Source organism: Neoarius graeffei, chromosome 25 (genome assembly GCF_027579695.1).
Source record: "Neoarius graeffei isolate fNeoGra1 chromosome 25, fNeoGra1.pri, whole genome shotgun sequence".
In the NCBI taxonomy this organism is placed as follows: Eukaryota; Metazoa; Chordata; class Actinopteri; order Siluriformes; family Ariidae; genus Neoarius; species Neoarius graeffei.
The window spans coordinates 14,215,771-14,234,213 of record NC_083593.1 but is presented as its reverse complement, the minus strand read 5'-3'; the positions used below and the strand labels follow the sequence as shown (position 1 = coordinate 14,234,213).

Genomic DNA, 18,443 nt, shown 5'->3' with positions numbered 1-18,443 from the left:
AGTTAGTGCTGTCGCCTCACAGCAAAAAGGTCTGGGTTCAAGCCCTGTGGCCGGCGAGGTCCTTTCTGTGCGGAGTTTGCATGTTCTTCCTGTGTCTGCGTGGGTTTCCTCTGGGTGCTCCGGTTTCCCTCACAGTCCAAAGACATGCAGGTTAGGTTAACTGGTGACTCTAAATTGACCGTAGGTGTGAATGTGAGTGTGAATGGTTGTCTGTGTCTATGTGTCAGCCCTGTGATGACCTGGCGACTTGTCCAGGGTGTACCCCACCTTTCGCCCGTAGTCAGCTGGGATAGGCTCCAGCTTGCCTGCGACCCTGTAGAACAGGATAAAGCGGCTAGAGATAATGAGATGAGATGAGATTAAATTTGATCGGATACCACAGATTAAAACGTAAACCAAATACACGCGATGGGAGTGGTAAGATGGCGGCCAGATGGCTTCTCTCGTCTCTACAGTGGGGAATAGGCTCTGAGCTCTCCAGATTTTATATAGAGCTCAGTGATAGTAACACATTTGACCACAATTGCTGTTTTTCCTTTAAATGATCTGGACTTGCATTAGAACAGCATGAAGTCTCAGTCCTAATTATTCTCGCAACGAGCTGAAGCATGTTGTTTAACCGCCTTTCTCAATTGTAACTTCTCCTCTGTTTGCTTCCTCCTTTTCATTTTTTTGTTTTCCCTGCATTGTTACATTGACCTTTGTCACCACAATTTTGGGTTTGCACTTATGGTTTGCGTCCACCCTGGACTTTAATAAAGCTCAACATTTATATAGCATAGCACTTGGATACAGCTTTTCTTCTCATTTTTCTAACTACATATGCTTTCCTATCTCATCTCATCTCATTATCTCTAGCCACTTTATCTTGTTCTACAGGGTCGCAGGCAAGCTGGAGCCTATCCCAGCTGACTACGGGCGAAAGGCGGGGTACACCCTGGACAAGTCGCCAGGTCATCACAGGGCTGACACATAGACACAGACAACCATTCACACTCACATTCACACCTACGGTCAATTTAGAGTCACCAGTTAACCTAACCTGCATGTCTTTGGACTGTGGGGGAAACCGGAGCACCCGGAGGAAACCCACGCGGACACGGGGAGAACATGCAAACTCCGCACAGAAAGGCCCTCGCTGGCCACGGGGCTCGAACCCGGACCTTCTTGCTGTGAGGCGACACCGCTAACCACTACACCACCGAGCCACCCTATGCGTTCCTATTTATTATTAATTCATTATTTAATATTTAACTATTGAATAATTCATAATTATTGAATACTGTGATTTCAAAGGAACAAGTGAACAATTTAAAGGACTTAAAGATATCTTGGTTTTGCTCATTTCTTTCTTTAAACAGCAGAGGGCGCTGTTTTCTGTAGTGGTGTATTCTATTTCCAGTTCGTGAGAGCAAACCCTGGCTGTTTACTCCAGTAGTACGTGTTTCTGGGGGAAATTATTTACTTTCACTTTCGCTTTAGACTGCATGGCTGTCAGGGGCATCTGCATTCAGGTCTGTTTTTTCTCTTTTCAGAAACTAGGCTTCATTCATAAGTCTTCTTTACACCTCCTTCAAGCTTGGTCATAGTTTAAGTTTTGGTATACATATAGTTCTTGTTCATTTTAACCCTGGTATTGCCCCTTTCCAACAGATCTGAACACCAAGCTGATGTTCTTACTTCCTCCTGAGAAAAGCATTTCTTCACAAAAAAGCATGTTCAGCTTTCTCCTCATTATCCTTTCTTTCGCTCCTCCTCTTGACTCCAAAGACTCAGAAAACACCACATTTGTTACAACTGACTCCTCTTTTCCATGGAAACTGAGATTACCAGACACAGTAAAGCCAGTTCACTACAATTTACTAATCCATCCAAACCTGACTTTCCTCAACTTTACTGGTAGTGTACAGATTCAGTTGGAAGTACTGCAGGACACCAATTACATTCTTCTTCACAGCAAGAATCTTCACATCTCCAGAGCAGTTGTTTTGCAGTCTAGAGGTGCTCATCTTCTTCACGTCAACAAGTCTGAACCCTTTGAGCAGATTGCATTGTCTGCTCAGAACTTTATGTTTCGAAGAGGAGTACATGTTATCCAATTAGAGTTCTCAGCTGACCTGTCCAGCAGTTTTCATGGATTTTATAAAGGCTCATACACCACAGCGAGTGGTGAAAAGAGGTAGGAACACATTTTGTATTGTAATCGGGTTTTATAAAAGTTTTATTTTATCTATGGTTTCTATATTGTCTGGATTTTGGATCACGTTAATCTTGGTGATAGTACGGTGGCAGTGTGTGTTGCTGTCTAACAGCTCCAGGGTGCTTGGTTCAATCCTGAGATCAGGTTAATCTTTGTGTGAAGCATCTGTGGATGCTTGTCTTATATCCATGTGGGTTTCCGTCAAGGCTTCTGGTTTCCTCCTACCTCCCAAAAGCATGCCTATACAGTCATGTGAAAAAATAAGTACATCCAATGGAAATTATAGACTTTTCTCAACATATTTAAACAAGCAAATATTTCACTGTCACGGTAGGTTCGAGCCCAGTGGCCAATGGGAGCCTTTCTGTGTGGCGTTTGCATGTTCTCCCTGTGTCTGCGTGGGTTTCCTCCGGGTGCTCCGGTTTCCCCCATAGACCAAAGACATGCAGGTTAGGCTAATTGGTGGCTCTAAATTGACCGTAGGTGTGAATGTGAGTGTGAATGGTTGTTTGTCTCTATGTGTCAGCTCTGCGATGATCTGGTGACTTGTCCAGGGTGTACCCCGTCTCTCGCCCATAGTCAGCTGGGATAGGCTCCAGCCTGCCCGTAACCCTGCACAGGATAAGCGGTTACGGACATTGGATGAATGGATGGATGTCTCTTTTCCAGTTTTTCGATGTCCATTGGTATGTTTTTCTCTTGTAAATATGTGTGAAGAATATCTCATTAAGTTTTGGTAGCCTTTCAGGTGTTCAGCACGTCTTTAGTTTCAGTTTTCAGTTTCTTTATTTAGTGCTTAAACCTACCACTCGATTCACCTCATCTTCTCTCTTTCCTGGCCGACAAAGAAATGATTCTGTGCATGCACAGCAAAAATGTTTTGTCATTGGATCTTCACATGAGCTCCAGTGTGTGACATTGTGTTGTCTTGACAACATGCAATATTATAAAAATATTGCATGCTCATTGCTCATTTTCCATTGGGGAGAGTGGCATAATACATGGAGGATAAGCGATATGATGATAATATTGCATGCGTTCAATAAACCTGCTAGAAGGGAATAGAATACATGTTTTTATTCCATGGAAACATGGCCTGTATGTCTAATGATATAGCATATTGCTTTGCTTGTTATTGCAGCTAGTATTGTGATGGATAGCTATTAGCATTCAGCTCGTTTGCATCCAAGTTATCATGCTAGCTAATGTGAGAGATTAGGAATAAAGCTGTTATTAGCTGAAGTCCATTCCAAACCCTACCACCCACCCACCCTTCTTGTCCCCCAAACAAGCAACATTCCCGCCAACTGCCCCACTTTTTTTTTTGTATTTTTATTGACATGTTGTGAACAAATTTGAGTTTATATTTTTCTACTTGGGCGGCACGGTGGTGTAGTGGTTAGCGCTGTCGCCTCACAGCAAGAAGGTCTGGGTTTGAGCCCCGTGGCCGGCGAGGGCCTTTCTGTGCGGAGTTTGCATGTTCTCTCCATGTCCACATGGGTTTCCTCCGGGTGCTCCAGTTTCTCCCACAGTCCAAAGACATGCAGGTTAGGTTAACTGGTGACTCTAAATTGACCGTAGGTGTGAATGTGAGTGTGAATGGTTGTCTGTGTCTATGTGTCAGCCCTGTGATGACCTAGCGACTTGTCCAGGGTGTACCCCGCCTTTCGCCCGTAGTCAGCTGGGATAGGCTCCAGCTTGCCTGCGACCCTGTAGAACAGGATAAAGCGGCTAGAGATGATGAGATGAGATGAGATTTTTCTACTTTTAACTGAGTAAAGAATTTGAAGCGGAAATTCAACTTTTAGTAGAGTACGTATTTAGAGTACGTATTGTGTTGAATTTCGTTCAAAACTTGATTTTCTGACAGAAACCAGCAGTTTATCGTTTGGGGGGGGGATTTTGAAATACAAGTCATTTGTTGATTTGTGTTTTTGTCAGGGCTTTGGCGTCCACCCAGTTTGAGCCAACACATGCTCGTGCTGCTTTCCCCTGCTTTGATGAACCAGCCTTTAAAGCCAACTTTTCTATTCACATACGCCGGGAACCAAGGCATATTTCCATTTCAAACATGCCTAAGGTACAAAGTGCTACTATTTATTATTCACAACAGATCCGAGGTTATATTAATTAACTTTCAAATAAATTTGTGCCATCGATTTGTACATTTGTATTTGTACATTTGTATTAGTTATGTGTATGACGCATTAAAGAACATTTGCTTTCTTTTAAGTTGAAAACGGTGGCACTCACAGCAGACCTGCTGGAGGATCATTATGATGTGAGTGTGAAGATGAGCACTTATCTAGTAGCCTTCATTGTTTGTGACTTTGTCTCCATCAGTAAGAGAAGTCAACATGGCGTTCAGGTCTGTTGGTGATACTTTCTTCTTTTATCGCCTTCCAGTTATGCTACTTCAGTGTGAATATTTTGCTCCTTTGCCTAACATGGATGTGTTTATTTTGCAGATATCTGTGTACACTGTCCCAGAGAAGATTAATCAAGCAGAATATGCCCTCAACACAGCAGTAACACTGCTTGATTTTTATGATGACTACTTTGGTATCCCATATCCACTTCCCAAACAAGGTGAACTTTCATTTTGTGTCAGGTAGAGTGTTGTATTTTACTACATAACAGAGAAGCGTAACCTAGGTTGTGAATGTTGATTTCTGTGGTCTAACACACTTGCTTACTAAGCCTCGTAATTAGCTTATTAGTTGAATCAAGTACAACGCATATTTGAAAAGCGAACATGACAAATTGTGCTATATTCCGCTCCTCCCAGACCAAAATTAATTTTGATGTTACTTTTAAAGTTTTAAAAACATTTGATACACAGCTGCACTGGATGTTTGTACTATGAAACATCTGGCTTGGTGATGAATCATATGATTTCTTATCAACTAGAGCATTGCACTATTATTCCCAGATCTTGCAGCAATTCCAGACTTTCAATCGGGTGCTATGGAAAACTGGGGCTTAACCACGTATAGAGAAGTCAGGCTCCTTTTTGACCCTGAAAGGTCTTCTACCTCTGACAAACTGGGCATCACAAAGGTTATTGCCCATGAGCTTGCCCATCAGGTTGAAGATTTGAATTTTTCCACATTTTATTTTAAAACACACTGTTGGTTAACAGAACTGCATTGTACACTCCTACTTATTAACACTGCTTCTCCTCAGTGGTTTGGTAACTTGGTGACGATGCAGTGGTGGAATGACCTGTGGTTAAATGAGGGTTTTGCCAAGTTCATGGAATTTGTATCCACCAACATCACCTATCCTGAGCTGCAAGTGGTGAGGCTGAGTGGTTTTCGTTTCTATATTATGAATATTCAAGTAACTGAAGGTCATATAGTAGTAAGACTTGGTATCTGGACGCCTCCAGTGGTCTTGAAGACAGTTCACCAGTCATGCATATGGCTTTCAATTCTTTGTCCATTTTTCATCCAAACTGCTGAAATCCCTAGAGTATGTGGCAAAATGTCAAAGTCTTCAAGATGATAAGGCTCCAGATCCACCACAATCCTAAGATAAAGCAAGTTACTGGAAATGAATGAATGAACAATGTTGCAGTAATGTGTCATTGATTTATTCTTAAGGTTTCGTTGATTGTGTATCTGCTTTAGAATGACTACTTCTTAGAGAAGTGTTTCACTGCCATGAGTGTGGATTCTTTAAGCTCCTCACACCCCATCTCTACCCCTGTGGAAAATCCTGCAGAAATCCGAGAAATGTTTGATGATGTATCCTATCAGAAGGTACAGAAGCAGTTAACATAACTTTCTTTTGTAAACTTCAATTCTAATATTATTTTAAAGGGATCCTTCAGCAGATTTACTCTTAAACTTATGTTAAGTAAAAGTATTCGTAGAATTCAACAGTCAAACGTTCATTTTCACAGACCAAATAATGTTCTAGAAAAATTAATTTTTATTAAAATACCAGACGGGCCTCCTGCGGAAGTGACGTATGCAATGACGTGGCTTAGTGGAAGCTAGGAGCAACTCGGCTGTTTATATCCTCCGCTTACATCGTGGTTTTGCTAGTAGAGTTTGAACAAAATTTCTAATGAGACACTTTCATCTCCCAACAAAGAATGCTGGATAATCTTGTCTTGGAAGACAGCTGTCTCTGTCTGGATTTCAACACTGACTGCTTCATCTGTTTGCACAGCAATATTCCTCTTTCCGTTCAATTCACATTCCTAGCACAGAAATGAAAATGAACTTGAAACGACTATGAAATAAAACTTCGGAAATTTCAAATGAGTGAGTTTCATGCAAAATGTTCTGAGTAATTCTCTTATCTGGAGTATAGCTGACTGTACCTGAAGCTCAAGCTAATGCTCTATCTCTTGATCCATTGGTGATTGTTCTTTAATGTTGGTGCTTTCTTTGTTACCTGTATTTCCTTCCAGTATAGGCTGTGAAGAGCCTACAACGCATTGGAATACCGATTACAATTCACCAGATATGACACCGATAATATACCAGGGACAGATCCAGACCGATGCAGCCAATGCACATGCATCGGGTCAGAAATATATGTGCACCACTTGGCATCGGTCACGGGGCGTTTGTTTGCTTTACCGCTAGCCGGTTACATGGGCTATAGCCACGCTCAACCAACAGACCAATGGTTCAGGATTTGACCACCTGTAGTAAGCGGTGATGCTTACCTGACTTAATCACCTGTAGTCTCACGATGCTTTGTATAGCATGATCTGAGACAAAGACTCGAGATCAAACCAATAAAATGAAAGAGGTCAAAATTCGAAATTCACCACGAATAACAGGCCGAGCTGTGGTCATAGCAGGCCGAACCCAGGCTGTTTCGAAAGGTCTTGGGGAGAGGGAGGTACCTTTAAAGCTTGGTGGGGTTAGGACTTTCAGTGGCCAAGTTATGGATTTTTAAATGGAGCCAGGGCTAGTATTAAAGTTTTCAGCGAGTCACGCTCGCACAGGGGTTCAGGGGCAAATAGCGGGCCGTGGCTACCCTCTTTGCAAAGGGTTCGGCGTGCTCTATGCCCCTGTGAAAATCCATAGCGATCTGGTAAAATTAGTGAAAATATTTCTGCAAATGTCTATCTGTCAGATTCTTGGGCTGGATCCAACCTTGTATACCGCAAAGAATCATGGTAGAACAAAGTTGAAACTAACCTCCCGGTGTTGTTGTCTCTGTTGCCGCTCAACACTGCATCAGTGGACTTTTGTAGCTTAACGATGGGCAAATATTGTTGGTACAGCACCGTCTTTTAGCTTTCTTCTTATTCTGGAAGCCACCATTAATCTTGCCTTTAATTCCGTCGATTCATCAAAACAGGATGATTCAAAATGTTCGGAGCATAAGTCGGGCACCACAGGCAGATTGTTTTGAGGTCTTCCGATGGCATGAATCCATTTCTTGCGAATAGTCGGACGATTCTGACCAGGTAAACAGTAAACAGACATCTTCTTGTCCTTTTTAGCATCATTTTGCCATTTATATGCTGTGCAATGAGGCATACTTCACTTATTTAAAAGCCTATAAATTCAGTAAAAATACTTGTAAAACTAACAAAATCACGTTGTAAGCGGAGGATATAAACAGACGAGTTGCTCCAAGCTTCCACCACCCCACGTCATCGCATACAGGCCTCAACATTAGCACTTGCCCGATGGCCCGGCGGTGTTTTTTACGTCTTTCGGGCCAGTTCAGGCCACTAAATTTGGCCAAACAGTGGCCCAGGCGGGCCAGTACGTTTTCAATACAAATTAACAATTTTATTACTCATATTTTACCCAGAATTGTGAAGAAATTGTTCGTAAAATGCACCTTTTCGATACGAGGTCCGCCATCTTTGTTTTCGTCACCCTCCGCTCCATGGCAGGAGTGTGTCGTCTTGGTGCATCTTCGGAGATGTTCGGCGCTGTTCGGAAGCGTCATTTTGGCGGGAAAATAGTATCCTGTAGACGAAGACGGTTGCGGCAAGGAGACAGTCAGAACGGTGAAATTCAAATAGAAATATGTTCAAACTCCACGCTCCCCAACCTGGCCAAAGGCCAGGTAAACAGTTTAAATACAATCGTGCATAAATTAACTATCGGGTGTTAACGAACGGCTTCGTTTTGAACTCAGCAGCCAATCAGAGCGCGCGACGTCACGCTCGGTTTACAACTCGCCAAATATGGCGCCAAATCGTAAAACAGCATTTCAACACACGCGCTTTAGCTTCAGATGGTGTAAAATTGTTCAGACTTTGTATATTAATATCAAAATTTCAGGATACACTGCCAAGAAATATGGCTACACGTGTATCAACTTTTAGTGATTAAAGAATGAAGTATAAATGTTGGTTGCTATGACTGAAATAGAAGAACAGATAAAATAATGTGGTAAATTAGATCTGATCCCATATATTATATTATGCAAATATCCAAAGATGATGAAATCTATCAAAATAGCCAAACTAGATCTACATTAGTTCATTACAACAAAAATAATAACTATTCTGACCCTCTCTGGTACAACCAGACCATGCTAAACCCAGTATACCCCTAGTTGCTAGGGTATCTGCTCTTGCCATGGCAACAGTTTATGCAAATGAGCTGAATGTGCAAAAATTTACTACTAGTTCCCCCAAGGACATATCCTGAAAATTTGGTGTTTATATCTTGTCTTATTAAAAAAATACAACATTTCACCCCTTTTTGGCTCGCCTGAGCATACCTGTTAATTAGCTAATTAACAGGTAATTAGGGTTATAAATCACCCCCGAGCAGGTAAGTATTTGCAAAAATCTCACTAGATTATTCCCCAAAGTCCACCCTTTCAGGAAATGTATGGTTTGTCAATGATTCTCATGATATTTTATTAATTAAGAAATAAAACTTCTTCATGGGCAATAAAAATGCCCATTTAAATCCAGCATGATGAGGGTTAGTATGCCACCCTCACCTTTCATCCAAACTTGGGACTGGCCTGTGTGTGTCTTGTGGCTATTATATAAAGGTGTATTTAAAAAGTTCATTGTATTTCTATAAGAATATCTACAGTGGTGAGAATTCAACATCTACAATGTTGAGAATATATGAGCCAAAGTTGAAACCATGACAAAAAAGGAAAATATGTCGACATCACACAGGGTGGGTTACAGGCAAAGCTTATTCTATAAACAAGTAAGTTGCATGGTGAGGCAAAACTTAGCTTATTTTAAAACTTATACAAACAATTGTTAATGTAAAACAGTAATCAGCAGCATGTGTTAAACGAACAGAGAACAAGAACAAAGGAAATTTTTAAATGTAACTAAGAAATTGATAGAACAAGAAACGCAAACAATAAAATATCAATGTGAACAAACAATAAAGATATAATAATGTTAGCAAAATATGAATAATCTTATTTTCATTAATTTCACCTTAAAATGCACCAGAATGCATGAATATGAATTGAAAAATCAAAATTTTCCGGGGGAGGGCCCCCGGACCCCCCTCTTTGCGGCTGCCTGCGGCGGCCGTGGTTCGGGTACGGCGCGCATTCGGGCCACCACATTTTCCATTTGGGCCAGTAACTTTTCAATTCCACTGGCCCAATGGGCCACCAGTGGTAAATGCTTAATGTCTAGGCCTGGCATACATCACTTCCCCGGGAGGCCCATCTGGTATTTTAATAAAAATTAATCCTTCTAGAAAACTATTTGGTCTGTGTAAATGAACGTTTGACTGTTGAAATCTACAAATACTTTTACTTAACATAAGTATAAGAGTAAATCTGCGTGAGGATCCCTTTAACCATTGCTGCGTACGTATGTTGCCAGGGGGCCTGTGTTTTGAGCATGTTGAGAGATTTTCTGACCCCAGAAGTGTTTAACCTTGGGATTATACGTTATCTGAAGAAACACAGCTACCAGAATACCGTGAATGCTGATCTCTGGGACAGTCTGACAAACGTAAGTTCATTGTTTGATGTAAAAAGATTACATACATTGCCAGTTTGCGTATCTTGTCACCATATTCTGCCATGTAGCCCCTGCTTGTCCCTGGTGGTTATTTAATGATTTAAAAGCCTTTTCTTTATGAATATCTCATCTGGATGCCTAAAGACACAAATTTGCATACACTTGAGCTTTGCAGAACTTTTGCAGCAATAAAGCACTCGACTGAATATAGCAGAATTCAGAGTTGGAAGTAGGCACATACAGGGAAAAGCTTGATCTATTCTATTCTATTGTTGTTTCTATTTGAGGAAAATGCTTTGTCTTTTTCAGATCTGTCACTCAGATGATGGTGACTTTGGGACACTGAATACAGATGGATTCTGCACTGACAGCAAGTCCAAACCTTCTGCTTCTGTATGTCAATGTGAAAATGCTCTTGATCGTATTATAATAGGTTGTATATGCCCTTTGTGCACAATTAATGAACTCTTTTATCTACTTTATACTACATTATGTGACTACAGCGGTTGTATTGTTTTGGCAGTCAGAAACTTATTATCTTTACTATTAAATGTGCAGGGGATTTTATGAATAATAAACCTTTGGTTTTTACCATGGAATTATAACTATACGAATAGAAATGGTATATGGAGGATGACCTGAATGTGAAGGCTATCATGGACACCTGGACACTGCAGGAAGGTTTTCCCATTGTCACTGTGGAGGTCAAAGGTCGAGAGGTCAAACTAAAACAGGAGAGGTACCTTAAAGGGGCAGATACATCAGTGAATTCAAGGTAAGATGTATTCTTGGGTTTCAGTCACGTGACTTTTCTTAGCGATTTCACTTCTGGTAAAACAGCTGGTGGTCGAGCAAACCAAAACGGCTGCTGTAGCACAAACAACTAGCGATAACTTATCAGAGTACGCTCGTAATCTAGAAGCCACTGCTCGCTTTAGATATACTCAGAAGATTGCTATGTGCAATGGAATCGACACCTACAGTCTGGGAAAGAAGGATTTGTCATACGATCTCGAAAACTACCCTTCAGTCGAGTTCCCCGACATCTCGAACTATCTGGTGTTGCAGACGTCCTTCTACACTGCAAAACAGATGAAAGCGTGGAAGAGTATGGAGGCTTACAACTTTTTTGTATGTGGCTGGGTAAAGGACCTCACTATCAAGTCGCTGCCGAATGAATCCTGTATTGTTTTTGCCCGTACAAGTATTTATTTTTTTAAGCTTTTCGTTCACATCTTTACAATGAAGCGCTGCAAGTTGAAGTGTAAACAAACAGTTCGCTTGATTCTCACTTGTGTTGGCTCTTATCTCTCAGCTAAATCATTCACAAAGATCATCACAAACCCCTTTAAAGACCTGGATCTTAGTTAAACAAGACGGAGAAGAAGTGATCACGGCGCATTGTAACTGTACGGCTGGGTAAGAATTTTGTCGCGACCTTCATGCATACGGACTTTGTGAGGAGGAAACAAAGGAACAGCCGAGGACTTTAGCGCTTCGTAACTAAAAAAAAAGTACCGTAAAATAACGACACATAGCAAGAAAAGTACTTGAAAAGCACTAACGACATAGCTGATATAGGGATATACAAACCTTTCACAGAGCGATCACTGCATGCTTCGACTCGGCTCCCTTCGATTTTAGTGAGAGGTTCAAAAGCCACCTTTCTCAACGTCTTTTTGTGAAATCCTGTTTGTTCACCTTTTTTTATTAGTTCATGGGGAACCCTGAAGAAACTTTTATCAGTTTCACAGTTTGATCGATTCGAACAACCTAAAACAATGCAAGCGTAAGGCATTTTTCACCCGAGCAATGCGCCTTCTCCTTACAAACGCTTTGTCAACTGAGCTTCAGTAGACCACCAGCTAAAGCTTTGAATAACTAATGAGGCGGATGTGACATCACATGAAACCCAGCAATTTCCTGGTTGCTTGTATTTATTTATTTATTTTTTATTTTTTTGCTAGTAGTTGTAATGGTTTGATGTCAGAAATTAATTTATTCTGTTTATCCTAAACAAGCTTCCTTTGGCAAGTGCCTTTGACCTACATCACCAGCAGCTCCAGCTCTGTCCAGCGTTTTCTCCTGAAAACTAGAAAAGGTACGTATCGTGTCAACTGGAAATGAGAAAAGAAAGCTATTCATATACACTACCGTTCAAAAGTTTGGGGTCACCCAGACAATTTTGTGCTTTCCATGAAAAGTCACACTTTTATTTACCACCATAAGTTGTAAAACGAATAGAAAATATAGTCAAGACATTTTTCTGGCCATTTTGAGCATTTAATCGACCCCACAAATGTGATGCTCCAGAAACTCAATCTGCTCAAAGGAAGGTCAGTTTTATAGCTTCTCTAAAGAGCTAAACTGTTTTCAGCTGTGCTAACATGATTGTACAAGGGTTTTCTAATCATCCATTAGCCTTCTGAGGCAATGAGCAAACACATTGTACCATTAGAACACTGGAGTGAGAGTTGCTGGAAATGGGCCTCTATACACCTATGGAGATATTGCACCGAAAACCAGCTAGAATAGTCATTTACCACATTAGCAATGTATAGAGTGGATTTCTGATTAGTTTAAAGTGATCATTGAAAAGAACAGTGCTTTTCTTTCAAAAATAAGGACATTTCAAAGTGACCCCAAACTTTTGAACGGTAGTGTAATTCTAACATTTTCCATTTTTGTTAAAGTTTAAACGTGTCACCTTTTCCCCAGATATATTGTACTTGCCAGCAGAAGTGGAGTGGATCAAATTCAATGTGGACATGAGAGGTTATTATATTGTCCATTACGAAGCTCAGGGCTGGGAAGCTTTGATCAGGCAGCTTCAGCATAATCACACAGTTTTTAGTGGGAATGACAGAGCAAGCCTCATCCATGATATCTTCCAGCTGGTCAAGTGAGAGCTTTTTTTTTTTTCCCCCATTTTGTTGAATGACCTTCCCCATTTGACCTTCCATATGGGGAAGCTTTCCATTGAAATGTATTTCAACTGTGGACTCATCATGATTTCATTTGTCTCAGAATTGGAAAGGTTCCTCTGGATAAGGCTATGAGTCTGAGTCTGTACCTGAAACATGAGACTGGGATCATGCCGGTGACACAGGGCTTCAGTGAACTCGTCCCTTTTTACAAACTCATGGAAAAGAGAAACATGGCAGCTCTGGAGAACCAACTGAAGGTGAGGTATTTTAATTACTGCTAATACTACTCCTAATACTGCAACTACTATCACTACTACTACTACATCCACAACCACGACTACCACTAGTAGTACTACTACCACTGCCACCACTACTACTATTAGTACTATAACTACTATCATTGCTACTATCGCTACTACTATTAGAAGTACAACTACTACCACTACCACAACCCCCAGTATTACTATAGTATTATTATTTCTACCACTACTACTAGTAGTAGTCAGAAGGGAACCGTCAGGGTCTTCTAGGTGTTCAGAGAAGGCCCAAAGGTATCACCATTTCAAATGTTATATTTCATATCTTTCATTATTTCATAATTTCATTAGAATTATTCTCTTCTAATTCTAATTCGGCCTCATTTTCTATCAAATTCACTTCAGAAATGAAAGGGTTACTGTCCTGAAAACATTAAAATCGAGTTGTCCAATGAGATCTTTTTGTTTGTTGTCTCTAGGCTGATAAGAGTTTAGAGCTGGCTCACTCATTGGTCACTTCATTGCCGGGACAGAAGGCTATGGCAGTGTATGTTTATGTAGGAAGTGACGGATGAATTAACCAATCAGATTTTGATTTATTGTGTGAGAGACCAAAAATTTATCCCTAGGCCTTTGAGAAGGCCTAGGTCAGGGGTGGGCAATTATTTTTTTTCCATGGTGCCGCATGAGAAACAGAAAATTTTGTGGAGGGCCGGACAAAAAGGCTGAACTAAATTCTGCATAATATTAATTGTATTTCTTTATATAAAGCAGTAAATAACATTGTTTTTACAAGCTGCTAAGACTGGTAAGAGTATGGAAAAAACGAGGTTGCCTTGCAAAAAATGTCATTTATTCAATCAAATTTCCCAAAACAATGGTTAACAAAATGTGAACGTTTGTACCATTTTTTTTTCAGTCACATTCACCCCAAAACACAATAAAGACATCACAATATTGTCTTTCTACTCCAAATATCAAGCAAGATACATCATATTATAATAATGATGCCCACATTTGTAGTCTAATCACCTCATTTGGTGTTTTTCAGTTTTTTATTTGTTCAGTGAGAGAAGTCTAGTCTCTGTTGGTCTTTAACGAGTGCATCAAAGTCAGGTTGAATGTCTGAGGTGGAGATGCGAAGCACAGCTGAGAGATGATCATCAGTCGATTCGGTGTAGGTATCAGATCTATAGATCGGCTCGGGCTCCGGCGCCTGCTGGTGACGTCACACTGTGTGATTGGCTGGACCGTTTGAAGGATGACGTACAATTTTGTGGTTGGTCTGGACAAATTACGGAAGTAGTTATCGCGGGATTAGGTTTCGTGGGATTTCATGTCATGTTCATGTCGCGCGCATTGCATTTTTGTTGAACACAACTTCAAAATAAAAGCAATGCACATTCAGTCCATGCATGAGGTAAAATTAGGAAATACGTTTATTTTGTAATTTCTAATTAACCTTACGCAGGCTGGTCAAAATGAACCAAAGGGCCGTATGTGGCCCGCGGGCCATAAAATGCCCAGGTCTGGCCTAGGGCGATACATTTTTGGTCTCTCACACAATAAATCAAAATCTGATTGGTTCATTCATCCGTCACTTCCTACATAAACATACACTGCCATGGCCTTCTGAAGCCCACTTCTCAAAGGCCTACGCAAGCTTAACCATGAGTCGGCGCCGTCGGTGCAGCAGTGATGTAATCTTCCAGCCAGTGTAGCGTTCATCAGTAATGTTAACGAATGCTAATAAAGCAGTCAAGCCAGTGCTATCCATCGAGAGCAAGTAACACAAGCTAACAACTGAGAAACTAAGATTTCTGTCTCCAGACTCTTCTTCCACACACACTCGCCACTAGTATTTTTAACTTGTATTTAAGTATTCAAGTATTCATTCATAGTTACTTTTAAAGTCAACATTGACAGCTACACACAACGGAGCGACCTGGCAGCCTGCCGCTAATCCCTTGCAAAATCCTTTGTCCTGTTGCTTTTTTGGTGTGTCTGGCTAAGCTGTTTTGGCCAAGCTGAAATTCCAGCTCTAATAGTAACTGTTCACCACTAGTACTAATAGTAGTAGTAGATTAATATAATAGTATTAATGTCATAGATGGCGGCACGGTGGTGTAGTGGTTAGCACTGTCGCTTCACAGCAAGAAGGTTCTGGGTTTGAGCCCAGTGGCTGACGGGGGCCTTTCTGTGTGGAGTTTGCATGTTCTCCCCGTGTCCGCGTGGGTTTCCTCCAGGTGCTCCGGTTTCCCCCACAGTCCAAAGACATGCAGGTTAGGTTAATTGGTGGCTCTAAATTTACCGTAGGTGTGAATGGTTGTTTGTCTCTATGTATCAGCCCTGCGATGATCTGGTGACTTGTCCAGGGTGTACCCCGCCTCTCGCCCATAGTCAGCTGGGATAGGCTCCAGCTTGCCTGTGACCCTGCACAGGATAAGCGGTTATGGATAATGGATGGATGGAAGTCATAGATTAGTATAAATACTACTATTTTGATTAATATACAACCAAACCTAATAATATACATTAACACGTAAGTACAGGGGAAACAAGGACTATTAAAGACTGTTAAACTGCAGATGCTATAATTCTGTTTAAAGGTCTACTTAGTGAACCTGTTCCAAGGACTGATTGACACACAGACATGGAGTGATGAGGGCTCAGTGTCAGAGAGGATCTTGCGGAATTACTTGCTCCTCTTTGCCTGCGTGCGCCGTTATGAGCCCTGTGTGAGCACTGCCCAGGATCTTTTCCTCAAATGGAAGGCGTTAGGTGGCAACATGAGGTCAGCGTTCACCATTAATTCCCCATTTCTATAATAAAACCACGCACTGTTTATCCATGTGTATACATTCTGCCTTATGCTATGAAACTGCAGGTTGCCTGCTGACATCCGCTTGGTTGTGTACGCTGAGGGTGCTCGAACAGAAGAAGGTTGGGACTTCCTTATGGAAATGTACCATCGCACGATGTATCCCTCGGAAAAGAGTCAGATTAAAGCAGCACTAACCTACAGCCCACTGGCTCACAAGCTAGAGTGGTTGGTCCAAATTTGAATTTTCTTAAGTGCAAATCAAAAACCAAAACAAACACACATTGCATTTGATGACCAATGATACTAGTGGGACCCCAGTCAATAAAGTTGTGTTTTTCTCTTGCTTTCTAAACCCAGGTTAATGGAAAGGGGTCTACAAGGAGATATCCTGAAGACCCATGAGCTGCCATCACTTGTCATTAGTGTCAGTAAAAACCCAAATGCATATAAACTGGCCTGGAACTTCCTGAGGGCCAATTGGCAAGAACTGATTAAGAAGTGAGTACAAACTATGGACCACTTAAAGAAAATGACCATATTGTGCGTTATTTCAAATAGACTAAATTATTCATTCGTTCATTTAAAGTCTGCTGTATCATGGTTAGGGTCACAGTGGATCTGGAGCCTACATCCAGGAACACTGGGCACAAAGTGGGAATACACCCTAGAATACACACTTCACTCATTCACACCTAGGAGCAATTACAGTGTCTTGCAAAAATATTCATCCCCCTTGGTGTTTGTCCTGAATTAAAATGGATTTTTTTTTGGGGGGGGGAGGAGGGTTAGCACCATTTGATTTACACAACATGCCTACCACTTTAAAGGTGAAAACTGTTGTTTTGATTGTGACTAGAGCTCTGGTAGACTCAAATCTTAGCGCGCTGGTAGACTCAAGCTTGCAACCTTCTGGCCACTAGCACAAAACCTTAACTGTAAAACAACCACTGCCTCATATCTGTTACTTGCATTATTTAGATTTAATCCACTTAGTCTTCTGGCCAGCATGGTGGCACACTGGGTAGTGGTGCTGCCTCACAGCTCCAGGGTTCATCAGGCTTGTTTCTGAGCTTGGATTACTGCCTGCGTGGTGTTTCTCATATGCCTCAGTGTCCTCCAGGTTCTCCATGTTCCTTACCTGTGTGTGTCTGAATGTATGTGTCCACGGTGTACCGCGATGGACTAGTATCCCGCTTAGGATGTGTTTTCATCTCACACTCAGTGTTCCGAACATAGGTTCTGGATCCACCACAACCCTGACCAGGATAAAATTCTCCTAGAAATTAATAAATGAAGAAGAACAGTCTAAATGTTTACTAGTCATATTCCAGTTTGACAATTAATTTTTTTATTACCAAAGTACTTTTATTAGCTCCCCATTGTTTAGGTTTTTATGTGAGCAAGTCTGAGTCTAGTATATAATTTGCTTATAATGTAAAATAATGTAAAGTAAAAAGCGTTTGCAGGTTTACTTACTATAGGTTTGTCTCAAAGTAACCCAGAGTCAGTGCAGAAGGTTTGCACTTTACATCTACTATGATAAACATTCAGTTACCAATTTATTCAGTACGCCTACCTTATATTTGCACTCAGTCATTTTATCAGGCATATAATTAATGACCGCACCTGCTACTATACAGTTTATCAGCACCTGTCTACTGACAGATTACAAGGGTAAAGCATCACCCCCACTACTGTGTCAGTCAGTGAAAATGATTCACCACCCAAATGATTTCTTTCTGTTGATGGATGGGAATGGGATACTTGGGGCCTGAAAAATTGTGTATAGCACCAGATGGACTATAATACACTGTATTTTTAGAAAGAATACTGCACTAAATGGGCGGCACGGTAGTGTGGTTAGCACTGTCACCTCACAGCAAGAAGGTCCTGGGTTTGAGCCCAGCAGCTGACGAGGGCCTTTCTGTGTGGAGTTTGCATGTTCTCCCCGTGTCCGCGTGGGTTTCCTCCGGGTGCTCCGGTTTCCCCCACAGTCCAAAGGCATGCAGGGTAGGTTAATTGGTGGCTCTAAATTGACCATAGGCGTGAATGGTTGTCTGTGTCTATGTGTCAGCCCTGCGATGACCTGGCGACTTGTCCAGGGTGTACCCCGCCTTTCGCCCGTAGTCAGCTGGGATAGGCTCCAGCTTGCCTGTGACCCTGTAGGACAGGATAAGTAGCTACAGATAATGGATGGATGGATGGATGGATGGATGGATGGATGGATGGATGGATACTGCACTAAATGCCACTGTAAAATCACAGAGCACTGAGTATTTTTGACACGGTT

General features: G+C 41.4%; 1 protein-coding gene across 2 annotated transcripts in view; it reads left to right on the top strand.

The window, feature by feature from the left end:
- Nucleotides 1–1,415: 1,415 nt before the first annotated feature.
- erap1a (endoplasmic reticulum aminopeptidase 1a) overlaps nucleotides 1,416–18,443 on the top strand; it is a 22,051-nt gene continuing 5,023 nt past the window's right edge. For both annotated transcript variants that reach the window (XR_009651577.1, XM_060909317.1), the window contains exons 1-17: nucleotides 1,416–1,514; nucleotides 1,654–2,179; nucleotides 4,142–4,280; nucleotides 4,434–4,568; nucleotides 4,669–4,789; nucleotides 5,133–5,287; nucleotides 5,387–5,500; nucleotides 5,833–5,964; nucleotides 10,005–10,136; nucleotides 10,455–10,538; nucleotides 10,763–10,920; nucleotides 12,167–12,246; nucleotides 12,864–13,047; nucleotides 13,173–13,329; nucleotides 15,939–16,123; nucleotides 16,217–16,378; nucleotides 16,511–16,651. Coding sequence is in view for 1 of the 2 variants with exons in the window: in XM_060909317.1 (XP_060765300.1) it covers nucleotides 1,671–2,179; nucleotides 4,142–4,280; nucleotides 4,434–4,568; nucleotides 4,669–4,789; nucleotides 5,133–5,287; nucleotides 5,387–5,500; nucleotides 5,833–5,964; nucleotides 10,005–10,136; nucleotides 10,455–10,538; nucleotides 10,763–10,920; nucleotides 12,167–12,246; nucleotides 12,864–13,047; nucleotides 13,173–13,329; nucleotides 15,939–16,123; nucleotides 16,217–16,378; nucleotides 16,511–16,651 (2,588 nt within the window). In the remaining variant the exon portion in view is untranslated. The remainder of the gene's footprint in view (nucleotides 1,515–1,653; nucleotides 2,180–4,141; nucleotides 4,281–4,433; nucleotides 4,569–4,668; nucleotides 4,790–5,132; nucleotides 5,288–5,386; nucleotides 5,501–5,832; nucleotides 5,965–10,004; nucleotides 10,137–10,454; nucleotides 10,539–10,762; nucleotides 10,921–12,166; nucleotides 12,247–12,863; nucleotides 13,048–13,172; nucleotides 13,330–15,938; nucleotides 16,124–16,216; nucleotides 16,379–16,510; nucleotides 16,652–18,443) is intronic.